Consider the following 14,874-nt stretch of genomic DNA (forward strand, 5'->3'; position numbering starts at 1 on the left):
TAATTGCTAAATCTCGTAGAGTAGTTTTGTCGTTTGAGATGCTCTTTATCAAGTCGTTTAACCCTTTATCTGCAACATTACCTTTACTACTTTGCTGCTTTACGTACATACTGGGTCGTTTAAGTCCATGCAGTCTTCTTCAGACTTCTGTGTATTAAAAAATCCCCAAAAAGTTCCGAATATTCTCCCAAGTTTCTAGAATATCATCCAATAATTTTTATTGCTACCTACATGTTGCCTTATCTTTTTTTAAGCAAAGCAAAACCTAAACAAAGATACTGATAGAATGAGAAATAACTTTAAATTACTGGTCGCAAACGACGCCATATACAGCTAGAAGGTTAATCTCTGAATTACGACTTGGTTAGATAAACTTTCTTCGAAATGTCATCAATCGAAGCAGTGATATTTAGAATTAATAATCGCGTCGACAAATTGCATATTGTACCATGATATACTACTAACAAATTCTCTTACGTAGTAGATAATTTAAAAATCCATAACCTACTGACTTCATAAGCAAGTGCACCTTCTCATCATTAATTTACAATTAATTCCTGTAATAGTAGAATTCAAATACTATTGCTAGTATATATATTTATATATACATATATATATATATTTTTTTTTTTTGATGGATGATTTATTTACTCCCTGTCAGTTTAATAATCAATTTCAAATATGTTTTTAGCCCACATGAAGAGGATAAGAGATCAAATGGCTGACATCTTGTCACGCATTCCCGGAGATGGGGTTATGAATTGGAGCAAGATTCCTGAAGGAGCGAACACCACCTCCACAACCAAGGTCAGTCACGCGTAAATATTACGCTCATTTCCGATTTTCCTCTTTCAGCTAATCGATTCACGCGGTTGACAAAGTTCCTTTGGTTAGAACCCTTTGCTACTTTTGTATATCATAGTCTTTGTACAGTGAAAATATACATTCCTCATTAGCATCAAATCGTACCGTCTTTGTGTCTATCGACGAGAACGATAACGACAAGTATATTATAGTGATTTTTGTTGCATGTTGATGAGATAACGTACGTTATATAAATTGCCCGTAAAATCCAAGGTGAAATAGTAAATATCATCGAATGAGAAACTACAATTAATAGTAATTTCATTCTCCGCTTTTCAACGATTCGTTTCTGATTTATTTAGAAAATTAATTATTCATTTAGGAAATGGTAACTTGTGTTCTTTCTATTCGAATACAAATACAATACTCGGTTAAAACTTTATATATATTGGATATTCTACCAAGATAAAAGACAAGTTTAATTACGTTTGTTATAAGATGTAAGTTTTAAAAATTGTTAACTGCTCTCATAAGATACTTTGTTATTAGCCGTGTTTAATGATCCAACAGCGGAGACGAAAGAGTTAATGGAACACTAATCGAAATATCAAGAGTAATATCATTGCAGAAACTTAAGACGATCCCGTAATTGCCTTTAAATATTTCCACGAAACGATCCTCTTCTATAACATTCAATTTAAAATAAATACGTTAGAACAGCGCAGTAATCCCGCATCATGTCTCTTGTGAAAGATGAAATAATGAAACAAGAGTGTTCAACTTTAGCATTACTCAAATATAATTAATAACGCTGCGTAAGAGTACGGCTTATGTACTTGCATATAACGTGTACGATTTGTCTGAATACGCGCAATACATTGTTCCAAGTTACGTAATAAATTGCGCAACGTAATCTGCACATCAATGCTGATCAGGTTGCTACATTTCCTGGGATGAAATAACCGCCGTGCCACTTAGATCGATGCGCAGCCTTTAATTTTTATTGCGACGCATTCGCGGGAAGTGTAAACATTTAAAATTAAAGTGGCTTCGCGCTGTGAAAATTGTCGATACAGATTCTAAAAAAGTTGAAAGTTTGATACATAGACGAGTGTTCATAGAATATTGAATGTTAATATTTTAGACGTAGCTTTCTTAAAAATTTTCTTAATTTGCTTAAAAAGGATAATCATACGATAGAAGAAAATAATTGTGTAACAATTCGAGGAACGTTCATTTGTATTTTAAATTTATTTTTCAGCAAAAACACCTTCGTCAAATAATGATTAGTAATTTATAAAATGATCTTTTTTAATTTTGCGGAAATTCATTTAATACATAATGAACTAATAGAGGAAACTTTGATCATCCCCTGAAGAAAAGTAAAACGTATCATTGCATTGTTAACGTAGATATACGTATTACATTTCATTGCAAATCTCTAATTTTGTATATCTATATGAGTGTTTAAAATTAAATTGAAATTAAATTTATTGTAAAATACAGAACACTATCATTTGCTTGTAGATCATCAACGGACACGTGTTGACCATCAACGAAACAACCTACACCGATGGTGACGACGAATACAGCACGCTGATCCGCGTCCGTGTTATTGATGTGAGGCCTCAGAACGAAACTATCTTGCAGACCGAAAGCGAGGCCGAAGTAACCACCCTTCCTACAGTTACGGGTACCGGAGGGACCACTGGTACCGACACCAACAAAGTAGACCGCACCACACCCTCACGAAGCGTGGAAACCGTGGAAGAATTCGACAACGAAATACCGAAGAATCAAGTGGACACTCTAACCGCTTGAGACAATCAAGAAACAATCTAAAAGAATAGCGTCGGATTTATTGAATCCGAAAGATCGTTCCATTATTTTTTATCAATTTTTACAAAAATTTAATAATTGGTTTATATATCGTATTATATATCTTATGTATACATATACCATCATTGAATGATTTGAGATTATTTTTCGCAATGTTTAAAACATATATTTATATAACGTCTTCCTGAATGCAGTGTATAATCAAAAATTTATGCAAGAAAATAATTTTCTTAAATTAAATTTGAAGTATAATTTTATGGTAAGTAACCGAAATGATGCGTGATCTCAAACTTTTAGATGGTGTTTGTATATTGCCGTAATTATATTTTTACACAGTATAGCTATGTACTTAGGTACACTATACGTATATAACTTAATCAGTAAAATAGCAGTGATAACATAAATAGTAAAAGAACGTAAGATTTCCGTCCGCGACAATCTTTCGGATTCAACGACGACATTCGTGTACGAGAAATTGTAAACCATCGCGATGCAATAAAATGTTGACTATCGTAGAGTTATATAGATGATATACATATATGTTATATGTTCTTCTATAACTATGTACATTATATATGTAAGAGAGTCACCTGTAACAAAGCCGATTGTTATAACGTTTAGAGATATGCTTTATCGAAGATGAACGCATAAACTAAACTATACTATAGTTACGTATAGCAGTCCTATGAAATAGCAACATTAGTGAGACTATATTGCAGGTTGTACACCATCCATAATATTCCACGGTAAGACATTTTGAAAGAGAACGAAAACATCTTTTCTTCGAATTTTTGCTTAAATGAAAAGATACGAGTCAACAATACCCTTCTGGAATGTTTCTTCTGGATTCTCTTCCTTATCCTTGATGTCAGGAAAATCTCCTCTTAGTAAGAATACATGCATGTAACAGAAATTTTATACGTGTATTTGTTTCTAATGATCAACCGTATTTTATGCTAATAAATCCTTGAAAGAATATTTAAATATATTTACGCGTAAGTATACCGAGCGATTTAAAAATACAGAATAGCTGTTTTCTTATTCAGTCTCTGACTGGAGAGGGATCAAGATAAATGAGAACTATTTTTTATGAGATCAGAAATGGTACAGTTTAAAATGTAACGAGTTATTTCGCGCGAAGATAATTTTTTAATGAAAGTAAATGTTAGCATAAAAAATAAATATTGTTGGCATAAGACTAGTATCTTTATTTCAATTGCCCTATGAAATTTTAGCAGACTTATATACTGCGATAAATTATTCGTTTTGATACCACGCGTGAAATAAAAATTGATATAAAAAGATATGTAAAAAATGAAGTAAAAAAGCCTCGCATCAAAATTGTTATCCCATTATCATTTTGAAGATTATCTATACGTAACTGCAATACTAAATTGGTAGGAAGGGTTTCTTCTTATTTATCACACAATAATAAATAAAATATCATCATTAGAATGAATAAATGCAAATAAATAATAATATATAACAAATAAATACATAGTAAAAATATGCAGTTCGAAATAAATAATGAATACTTACTTTCCTTCCTTGAAAATTTTCAAATCGTATTAACTCAAATAAAGATATATTTTCTGTAATAAACTATATAATTTAAATTATTTTGAAGATAGGAATAAAAATTGCAGTTTTCTCTTCCTTAAAAAAAAAATTTTCGTAATTTTGTAAAAATTGAACTAATTAAATTATTTAAAAAATCATACGTATTAAATAGTTCGATAACGAATATGGTGTAAAAATTTGAAATTGATGGGATAACTAAATCAAACAACATGGTTTAAACAAACGCGCTTAAAATTTTAAATTAACCATCTATCTCGCTAATACACCTATATTTATTAATTCATAGTTGCTTCGTATTCTTATTGCTTTCAACAAATTTCATTGCGTAAACAATAATAAGCTAACTAAAACGTATTACTAAGCATGAAGATAATAATAATATAAAATAGTACAGCATCACACTTAAAAAATATTCAATAATTTTTAATTTGACAAATTTGAATTTGGCAATTCAAAGAATATTTCTATGATGCTTAAAGTTAATAGAATTTAGGTTTAAATCTCATCTCTAACGTCAAAATTAATGACATTTATCCTAGTATCCCATTTTATCAAATGCGCACCTTGACATCTGACGTTGTCAAGAATAAAAGAAGAATAATCCCCATAGGAAACATAGCTCTGTAGTGTCACGATTAGGGGAATTCACGTTAAGCCGTGTAGCGTATAAAACTATTTTATTTAATACATTAACGTACAAAAATGGTTACGATACGCATTGTTAGTTCAGCCATTCTCTTTTAACTAGCTTCTCTATCCCTCTACAGATGGTGCTACAATCGTGCTGCCAACTCTTTAGACCAAATGCTACACTCCTAGAGCGTCGCTGCACTGTCATGTGGACGTGTCGAAAACGAAGGAAAGTAAACGGATATTGCAGCCGCGACAATGTCGTCGCGCGACAGGACTAATGAATTTGTTAAAGCTGTTCGAACGATGGAAGTCAGAACCGTGGCTCGGACATCGGTTCTGCAAAATCCTCGTCGGGCACGCCAATTACACAGTTACTCGAATTTCATGATGAACGCTAAGAGCATTGGAAAAAATATAGCGAGCACATATGCTAAGTTAGAAAAACTTGCTCTAGGTAAGACTACAAAGCCTATCTAATGCTAGATTCTTGTTAAATTTAATATAAGATATTTATAATATACTGTGACATAAAGATGTAAGGTAAGGAACTGTACCATATAGTTAACATACTACATACATTTTTATAATGTAGATGAAGTTTGATCTTTATTAATTAATTATATCAATTGATTATTTGATTGAAATAATGTTTTTACACTTGTTTCACAAACATCTTTTGCATTGAATTCCTCTATATTTTTATTCCTTGAGCTAAATCTTAGTCTTTGATAAAAAGATAACGATGTGTGTTATATACATGTAAATAACATTCTATATATATCAAATTTAAGTATATGGAGCATATAGTTAAGTATAGACATATTGATGGAAGTAACACTTATTAAATCAATTGTTTTAGTGGCAAAAAGAAAGTCTATATTCAATGACAGACAAATGGAAATTGAAGAATTAACAAACATGATAAAAACAGATCTAAAAAGTTTGAATCATCAAATAGGAAAACTACAAGAACTTAGTAAAAAGCAACGGGAAAAATATGGTGCATCTCAAAGTCATCACATGGCTTCACATTCATCTTCAATTGTTATGGCCTTACAATCAAAACTAGCAAACATGTCAAATCATTTTAAAAGTGTACTTGAAGTGAGATCAGAGGTATGTAAGAGATGGAAAACAAAGAAATGTAGAATTAAGTAATAATTCTGTTAATATATACAGAATATGAGAGAAGAACAAAGTAGAAGACAACAATTTACTCAAGGAACTGTATCCACCATGTTACCTCCAAGTGTAACTGGAAAACAAGGTTCATTGTTGTTACAAGAAGAAAATTCTCCTTCTTCTGTGGCTATCGACCTGGAACCAGCAATGGGACAACTAGTAATGCAACGTGCGATACAAGATGACACTGTAAGCTACATAATATATATGACAAAATGATAAGAAACTAATATGTCTGAAAAAAATTAATCAATGTTTGATTATAAGGATGCTTACCTTCAATCAAGAGCAGAAACAATGCAAAACATAGAATCAACTATAGTTGAACTTGGAGGAATTTTCCAACAATTAGCACACATGGTTAAAGAACAAGAAGAAATGGTAGAAAGGTAACAATATTTTAGATATATGTACGTGTTAATATGTTTCATATCCTATTCTATTAATAGTTAACAAATTAAGTGCTAAGAGTCCAGCACAAATGTTGCACTCCTTTTCCAATATCTGTTGTATTTGAATTTTCAATCTTATTGTAACTATTACTTCTTTTTGGATATGGAATATGTTAATAAATTCTTTGTATTTACAATTATTTATTAGTTATTGTAAATTTTGAATAAACTTTCAGGATAGATAGCAATATAGAAGATACAGAATTAAATGTAGAAGCTGCACATGCAGAAATTTTAAGATATTTCCAATCCGTAACTAATAACAGGTGGTTAATGATAAAGATCTTCGCGGTTCTTATATTTTTCTTTATATTTTTTGTAGTATTTTTGGCATAAAATAATTGTTACATTATTATTGTGCATATTTCTTTATGCAACTGTGTATTTGACCATCCATATCCATTACATGTGATATAAGATGATCGAAGAACAAGCCGAATTTTTATAAAATTACGACTCATTAGCTATAGAGTTATAGTATAATCATTGCATTCCTCGACCTCTTTGTTGAATTGTGAATACTGTAAGTATTAATTATTGAATGATCCAACAATGTAGACAAACGGCTACATTGTTGTTCATAAAATGTAAAAAGGAAACTGTGGATAATAAATGTATAATTTTCAATGCTTGGCATTTTCTGAGAAATATACATATGTATATACACAAATAGTAAATGGAAATCATAAAAATTATAAGATGTAACGTAATAATAAATTACAATTTATTTCAATTTTTTAAAACCTTATATAACAATTCTATTTAATCTAAATTCATATTACAATTTATTTCCTGGTTGAGAAATTTATGAAGATAGTAAATTTTTTAGAATTGAACAAAGATTTATACATAACTATATAAAGAAACATTTTTACAATTCGTTCTATACTTCAATACATCCCTAAAGAATAATTAAATATATATATACAATTTGCTTCTTTCCCCTTTTTGATATAACAGTGATGGCTAATAGATGTATTTCTCATAGCAAACTAATGTGTTTATTACATTTGACAAATATCATATCAAAATGCACGATTTACTATTTCACAAAGTAGTAAATGCTGGTTGGTCTATTAGCGTTAATATATCCTGCATCACTGTTATTTGTTTATTGAAATATTTTTATATTTAAATGTCTCACAATATAATGACAAGTTTAACGCGTATACGAAGATATTTTATAACAAAATAAAAGACTCAAACTTTGCTGTTATGATGTGATTTATCTAGTGATTCTCCCGAAGAATGTAAGGAACCTGAAAACAATAATAAACTGTAAATAACATGTTATATCTGCTACTAATTCGTTCTAATTGTTGATATAGAAAGAAGAATATGAGAAGTACAAGTCATGAATAAAAATATAGGAAGAAAAAGATATTGCTACTTGAAAGTAAGTGTAATTATTAAGATATCAAAATCAAATCACAAATCCATGTCCAACAAAGTAAATTATATTTCAACAATAATATCATAATACAATGTCATTAAGAAAATAATGAAACTACTATGTAAAGAATCCATTTAACACATATAATAATGAAAGGAAAGAAATTTGTGATTTAATTTTTACACTTATTTCGATATTTGACACGTATTTTGCATTGGCGGAGCAAAACAAAATCAATCTCGTTCAGCTTGACATACTGCATTTATTTGCAATTATTTCCCTCCATAGTACTCCAAAATTGTCTCACTTTAGAGAATCGCTTGCGTCCTTGCATGCACAACAAAAAAGAAGAGAAAAAAATAATGAGAAAAAATAGAAAAACCCATTTCAATGAAAGTGAAATCGACCATTAATGAGGGTGCCGGGTTCTTGCGGTTGCTTGTCATCTTATACACAAACCTTTGTGATTTCGAACTCGTTCTCGTTGTGCTGGATGAAAACCAGAACTGCGTGGAGGCGGCAGTGATTCTTCCCCCCACGAATGCGGCGTTCCAAGAGGTGGTGGTAATATTGAACCAGGAGGAGGTGGAGGAGGTGGATGAATGTCACTAGCAAACGGAGGAGGTGGGGGGGATCTATGATTAAAAGGTGGAAGTAAGTGTGGAGACATTGGTGGTGGAGAACCTGCGTTGTCGTACCTATTAGGAGCAGGTGGATGCAGAGGCATAGGTGGAGGTGAAGATAACCGACCACCAAGTGGTGGTGGTCGTTGACTAACTTCATATGGTGGTACTCCGGATGTATTTGGTAACGGAGGTGGTAAGTACGGAGGAAACAATGAATGTAAATAGGAAGGTGGTGGTGGTGGTGGAACACTCGAAGAACCAGAAAACATTATAGGGGAACTGGATGATTCTGCTCCTATGAATAATGGAGGCGACGTTGTCGTCTCGCCGTTTGCTTCTAGTCCTGTTTGAAAATTATGTTAAAAAAATACAATTTTCTACATTAGAGCACTCTGTAGTACCATATCAGCAATGGTAAATGGGCCAAAATACTTATGGTAAGTCTCATTATAGCTTCATATATTTCGGTGATTAAATGTATTCAATAATTAAGGCAACAAATGTCTATGTCTATAACTTCTACTAATGCTAAGTAGAAAATTTATACCAATTTATCGCATTAGATTAGCAACAATAATCTATCAAGTATACATTTTAAAATACTATTGCTTCTCAAAATTAAAATAATATTTACTACTTAAAGCAATTACAACATTGAAACGAAATTGGTAAACATAAAATAGAAAAGGAACTTCTTTTGATTATACTTACGATGTAATTTCGCTTCGGAATCTACATCGTTAATATTTTTTTCTATTAATGTAAGGCGATTACGCAATTGACCTGCTTCAACCTTGGATTCCTCTAAACGACGTTCAACTTGACGAGCTATGACCTTAATATAAAATTTAATCAAAATATTACAACTAATTTCACAACATAGTAAGTCAAGATAATCAAGTCAAAATAATTAAAACATTCATACCCATTGCTCATGTGCTTTTGTTTCAAGAACAGAAATTTGATTCTTGTATTCTCTTTCTTGGTCTAATATTTCACGTTTTAACACTTCTATTTGTTGTCTAAATGCAGTTTAAAAGTTCAATATTATAATAACCATAGAAGGAATTTTCAGACTTAGTTTAAAGGATAAACACTCACTTATAGTTTTGTATTTCATTTTGCATCGTTTGTATTCGTTCTACAGTTGATACAACCTCACCTTGCTGTTGTAACCAAATAGCTTCTTCCCTAATGATAATGCATAAGAATAATTGATATTATTTTTAATATAAATATTAATTAAAGAAAAGAATAATTTTAAATTAATTTAGATAAACATGTAATACTTTTGGCGATGTGCCTCTTTCTCCTCGAAAAAGTTTGTCAACACCTCAAGTCGTGTTTCTGCATCTTTCTTTTCTTTTTCCGCTACTTTGCATTGTTCGCCTAAAGTAGCTACTTCCTCTTTAACGAACTTCACATGTTCTATAATTCAAAAATTTATATATAGTATATTCCACCAAGTATGTGATTTTAAATAATATTTCAAGATATACCTTCTAATAAATTATGAGCTCCTTCAATTTCAGCCAATCGTATTTTTAATTCGTTCCTTTCTTCAAGCAATGCTGTTGCTTCAACTTTAATATGAGATACATCATACAACTTGTCCAAATCCAAGTTGTTAGAATTCAATCGATTAATAACATCTACAAGGTCGTTTGCTTCTACTTCTTTAGCTTTCAACTCCTTCTGTAAGGTTGTCTTTTCAGTAGAAATCTACAAAAATAAATATACATAAAACACCTTACATGTACCTTTGATCTTATATTTGTTTAACACTTACTTCCTTGATTTCCATTTCTAATTGTTGCACCTTATCACTCCAAGTTTGTTCGATATTATTCTTGCTGTTTATTTCTTGTTTTAAATTTTCCGTAAGCCTGGCTAGTTCAACCTCAAGCTCTTCATATTTCTTCTTAACAGATACAAGTTCTGCTGATATAGATTCGTTCTGTAAAATATTTAGTATTGAAGATTACATATATGCATAGAATAAAATATATTATACAAGGTATATATTCCAAATAAATTATAATGGTATCCTTGATAATATACGACGTTACGGAATGCCTATGATTACGAACCTCAAGTTTATGAAATTCAAACTGCAATAAATATGTAAAACATGCAATTAAATACATACTTCTGTTTATAAAAATATCTATCACTTAATTTAAATATACACACCTCTTGAGTTTTAAGATTCACAGCATTCGTTAAAGATTCGTTTGCAGCTTGTTGAGCATTCAACCTAGTTTGTAGATCCTCTACTGACTGCGCTAACGGATTAACTTCATTATTTGCCGAGAGAACTTCTCGCAACATTTTTTCTAATTCTAACCCTGCTTCAGTAGCACTTTCTAGGTCTTTTTCCAACATGGCTACTTGATCTTCTAGTTCTGTTTTTGCATTCTATTAGAAATATTACATTATTATTATTATTATTATATCTATATCGTATTTAAATGCACATATTACAAAATATTACCTGTGAGGCTTCTAAATCAGCCCTTAAAGAAAGCACCATTTCGTCAGAACCGAATGATTCATCTTCCATGCGACTCAACTACAATATGTTTTATGATAGTATAAATTCACTAAAAAAAGAATATGAATATATAATTGTGGTACCTTTTCCTTCGTTGATTTTAAATTTTCGTTTACCATTGTACATTCTGCTTCTGAAATAAGTAAATCTTTTTCAAGTTTGTTGATTCTAACTATCAGTTGTCTGTCACTCCTCATATTCTATAAACATAAAATTATTAAAATTACATGTTTCCCTTATTCATATACATTTTTGCTCATACAATTTTAAATAATTTTTTAATATTAATACTAGGATAGTGAAATATTTCTACATATAGCATATACTTCAAAAGTATTTATTTAATACCTCAATGCAGTAGTACCCTAAAGAAAATATAAGCGTTGCAATGGCAGTGACACTTAGATACATTAATGCCAACCAATAATTGCTTTCGATTTGTATCCCACTCATTAGAGCATTTTCACTGCCCTGAGAAGGTTGTTCCTATAATAATTAACTAAATAATAAATAACACACAAAAGACTTACAATTTATAATTGTAATATTTCTAAGATAATTATGACTTACGTGATGTGGAAAATTATTCTGATTGTCTGTTAAAGGACATCCAATATTATCAGCTGTACAAACATCTGGAACTGAAGCTAAAAAGTATTAGCGCATTAATTAGAATTATATATCAATTCTAATAATATTACATAATAATTTACACAAGAATAAAATAATTTTTATACTGTACCTTGTACTTCATGGAAAATATTCTCAGATGTTTCTTCTATTATATGTAAAGCATCCTCATTATCTGTATTATATTGGATATCTGTTATTTCTTTTACAGAAACAGTATCTTCAATATTTGAATTAGATTTAGTATCTAATGTAGATCCTTCCTCTGTTTCAATATCTAAATCAAACTGAATATCTTTAGTTTCAATATTATGAGTAGGTAACGTTACTAGTGCTTCATTGTTTACATTTGATTCAATAAATGAAAATGGTTTATATTCACTAGTATCATGTTCATTTAAATCTTCAATATTTTTGCTTTCTTCTTCTTTTTTTGCATCATCTGGCTCTGTTTGTATTTGCATAACACTTCCTAAATATTGGGTATCTTTTATACGAGGTATGATGTTTTCTAATAATGGGATATTTTTTATATCAACTTTATCAGAATTTTCTTCACTTTGTACATCTGATTTAGTGTCACTAGTTGTAACTATTGTAACATTTTGTGAAGCCTGGATATCTTTAGTTTCAATTTGATCAGAATTTTCTGCATTTTTTATATCTGATTTAATGTTACTAAGTGAAAATAATTCAACGTTTGCTGAGGAGTTGACATCTTCTTTTTCAACTTTACCAGAATTTTCTATATTTTGTATACTCGATTCAGTCTCATTAACCACAATCATCTCAACACTTGAAGTATGGATATTTTCTGTTTCAACTTTATCAGAATTTTCTGCATTTTGTGCATCTAATCTAGCATCACTAGTTGTGACTATTGTAATATTCTGTGAAGATTGGATATCTTTTGTCTGTATTTGATCAAAACTTTCTGCATTTTGTATATCTAATTGAGTTTTATTGGTTGTATCTATCATAACATTTTGTAAAGGTTGAATATCTACTTCCTCAATTTGATCAATAGTTCTTACATTTTGTACATCTGATGTAGTGTTATTATTTACATCTGCTTCACTGGGACTGACATTACCTTCTTTATTTAATTCAACTGCTTCTTCTCCTTCAATAGTTAATGTCTCTTTAAGACCATCAGATGTAGATGTTTGTGGACTATTGATATCAATAACTTTATCTAAAAATTGATCACCCTCCACATTCGTGACTGACTTATTTTCTACATTCTCTATTATATATTCTACTTTATCAGAGGTTATACTTATATTCAATGGTGAACTCTGTACACCAGATATTTCTGGTAAATCTAATATTTTTTCCGAACTTGTCACAAAGTCTTTAAAATCAACTTCAGCAGAAATGGTGTGCTCCTTGCTCTCTAGATTATTATTTAAGATTTCATCATCTGCATCTTGTTCATTTGGCACTACTGTTGTTTGAATAACTTCTTTTATAAAAGTTGGTTCAGAAGGCTTATTGATATCTAAGTGAACTGTAGTTCCATCTATAATCTCATAAGATGGATTTATACCATTTGCACTTTGTGGCAGTTCTTCCAAGGACTTTAATTCCAAATTATCAATTTGTTCACTTGAAGTTTTAATATCTTTCTTGTCAAACACTGATTTATTTTTATTTTTCTTTGATTGAAGTTTCTCATTAGATGAAACATTACTAAATAATGGATCAATCGATACTTCATGTTCTAAATTTTTATGTAGAATTTTATATTCCTTTAAAAATGTTTTTGGTATATATCCATGTCTGCCATTTATCTAAAATTAATAAAATCTTTCGAATTATTTATATAAATATAATAATTACCACAGGAAAAGTAAAATAAAAGATTATACAATCAGAAAAACCATAATAATAATAATGTAATCTTTAGATTTTTATATTGTTCTTAGTATTTAATTTGGCCAGATTTCAGATTATACTATTTTAATTTTTTTAATTCCTACATTTGTCTTCATACCGGATAATTTTACATACAAGTACGAACAATGAAAACCGGAAAACCTAAAATTAGATGGAAAAATAGAAATTAATAAAATTTACCTCTACACCCCACAAGTCATTTCTCTTCCCTGCTTCTTTACTATAAACTGTGACTTTTTCATTAATGTTGCACGACAATAATCCCGCCTCGTTTGGGGTATATCTAATAGTCGTTCTAGCTAATGAAACAGGCTCTATAGAAAATACATCATTAAATAATTTACACGAAATAAAAAAAAGAATTTAAATTAGACACGCATTGAGGATAAAGTATGGCTTCAATTACCGGAACAGTCAGGATCATAACACAGTCGTTTGTCTGATAAAACTGAGGAACACTGTGGTATTGCATTAAATATTATTGCAATAACTAGAAATAATATGTTAATAAACAAATTCCTTTCCGTCATATTTGTACTACTGCAGTTCCACATCACTACTAACATATAATGATACAGCCTTGGACGCACATTTTATCCGTGAAGTAGTCTGTAATAAGATGGTTGGTTGAAAGGAATATTTAATATTGGCTCGAGACGAACATTGACTATACTTCACAGGATTGGTAATTGAACCTATACAAAATACAGAAAGTACGGGTCCATTTTCATATACATTTTTGTATTTTCAAATCTTAAATATATATATATATACATATATATGTGGATTAGGAAAATATTATATTTAACAAGCATGTAAATAATAAGTGGATACTATTAGATACGTATGTATTAAGAACAAATAGTGCCAACTGAAACAAAATCATAGATTTCTAACGCACGTATTACTATACCCGCATTGAATTCAGAAATTCAAAATGCACATGCGCAATATAAAAAGTCGAAGATAATATTCAACGTGCATTTATTACATTTGACATTTCAATTTTGGATATGATATATTTATCAGTATATCTAATTTCTCTTTTTATGAGATTCAGATTTCATTAATCGTATAAAAAAACATAAATATTTTTAACTCCAAACCACTAGTTTCAAACAATACTACTCTTTAATATTAAACATATTAGAAGAAAAAAAATTGATTTAAAATATAAATATTATACCAGATTATACTAGAAGAAATACAATGAAATAGTAACTCATAGGTATAGGTTGTAGCTATTTAAAACTGTTTCTTTCTGTAAACATTCATGTTAAA

At 30.0% G+C, this 14,874-nt stretch overlaps 3 protein-coding genes across 6 annotated transcripts in view; 2 read left to right on the top strand and 1 right to left on the bottom strand.

Annotated features, from left to right (window-relative positions):
- LOC117213551 (icarapin-like) overlaps positions 1 to 3,841 on the top strand; it is a 54,933-nt gene extending 51,092 nt beyond the window's left edge. The window contains exons 3-4 of the mRNA XM_033458976.1: positions 692 to 807; positions 2,332 to 3,841. Of these exons, the coding sequence (XP_033314867.1) occupies positions 692 to 807; positions 2,332 to 2,625 (410 nt within the window). The 3' untranslated portion in view covers positions 2,626 to 3,841. The remainder of the gene's footprint in view (positions 1 to 691; positions 808 to 2,331) is intronic.
- Positions 3,842 to 5,016: 1,175 nt separating this feature from the next.
- On the top strand, positions 5,017 to 7,119 carry LOC117213592 (syntaxin-5). The gene is made up of 5 exons (XM_033459072.1): positions 5,017 to 5,311; positions 5,717 to 5,973; positions 6,037 to 6,228; positions 6,307 to 6,428; positions 6,668 to 7,119. Exons 1-5 carry the CDS (start codon positions 5,113 to 5,115, stop codon positions 6,825 to 6,827), a joined length of 930 nt encoding a protein of 309 aa, XP_033314963.1. The 5' UTR covers positions 5,017 to 5,112; the 3' UTR covers positions 6,828 to 7,119.
- A 329-nt stretch (positions 7,120 to 7,448) lies between these two features.
- LOC117213591 (transport and Golgi organization protein 1) lies at positions 7,449 to 14,275 on the bottom strand. Of its 4 annotated transcripts, none has more exons than XM_033459069.1 (17): positions 14,000 to 14,275; positions 13,774 to 13,907; positions 11,807 to 13,487; positions 11,635 to 11,711; positions 11,413 to 11,535; positions 11,148 to 11,264; positions 11,005 to 11,082; positions 10,704 to 10,928; positions 10,300 to 10,467; positions 10,010 to 10,232; positions 9,800 to 9,938; positions 9,612 to 9,701; positions 9,436 to 9,532; positions 9,222 to 9,345; positions 8,344 to 8,853; positions 8,142 to 8,211; positions 7,449 to 7,750 (listed from the first exon to the last, which is right to left on the bottom strand). In XM_033459069.1, exons 1-16 carry the CDS (start codon positions 14,157 to 14,159, stop codon positions 8,147 to 8,149), a joined length of 4,011 nt encoding a protein of 1,336 aa, XP_033314960.1. In that variant the 5' UTR covers positions 14,160 to 14,275; the 3' UTR covers positions 7,449 to 7,750; positions 8,142 to 8,146. The 4 variants fall into 4 exon arrangements, with proteins under 4 accessions (XP_033314960.1, XP_033314958.1, XP_033314961.1 ...); XM_033459067.1 differs by having other exon boundaries at positions 11,413 to 11,550; XM_033459070.1 differs by lacking the exon at positions 8,344 to 8,853 and having other exon boundaries at positions 11,413 to 11,550; positions 14,000 to 14,159.
- Positions 14,276 to 14,874: the final 599 nt, after the last annotated feature.

Source organism: Bombus bifarius, unplaced genomic scaffold, assembly GCF_011952205.1.
Source record: "Bombus bifarius isolate JDL3187 unplaced genomic scaffold, Bbif_JDL3187 scf7180000009125, whole genome shotgun sequence".
NCBI classification, from domain to species: Eukaryota; Metazoa; Arthropoda; class Insecta; order Hymenoptera; family Apidae; genus Bombus; species Bombus bifarius.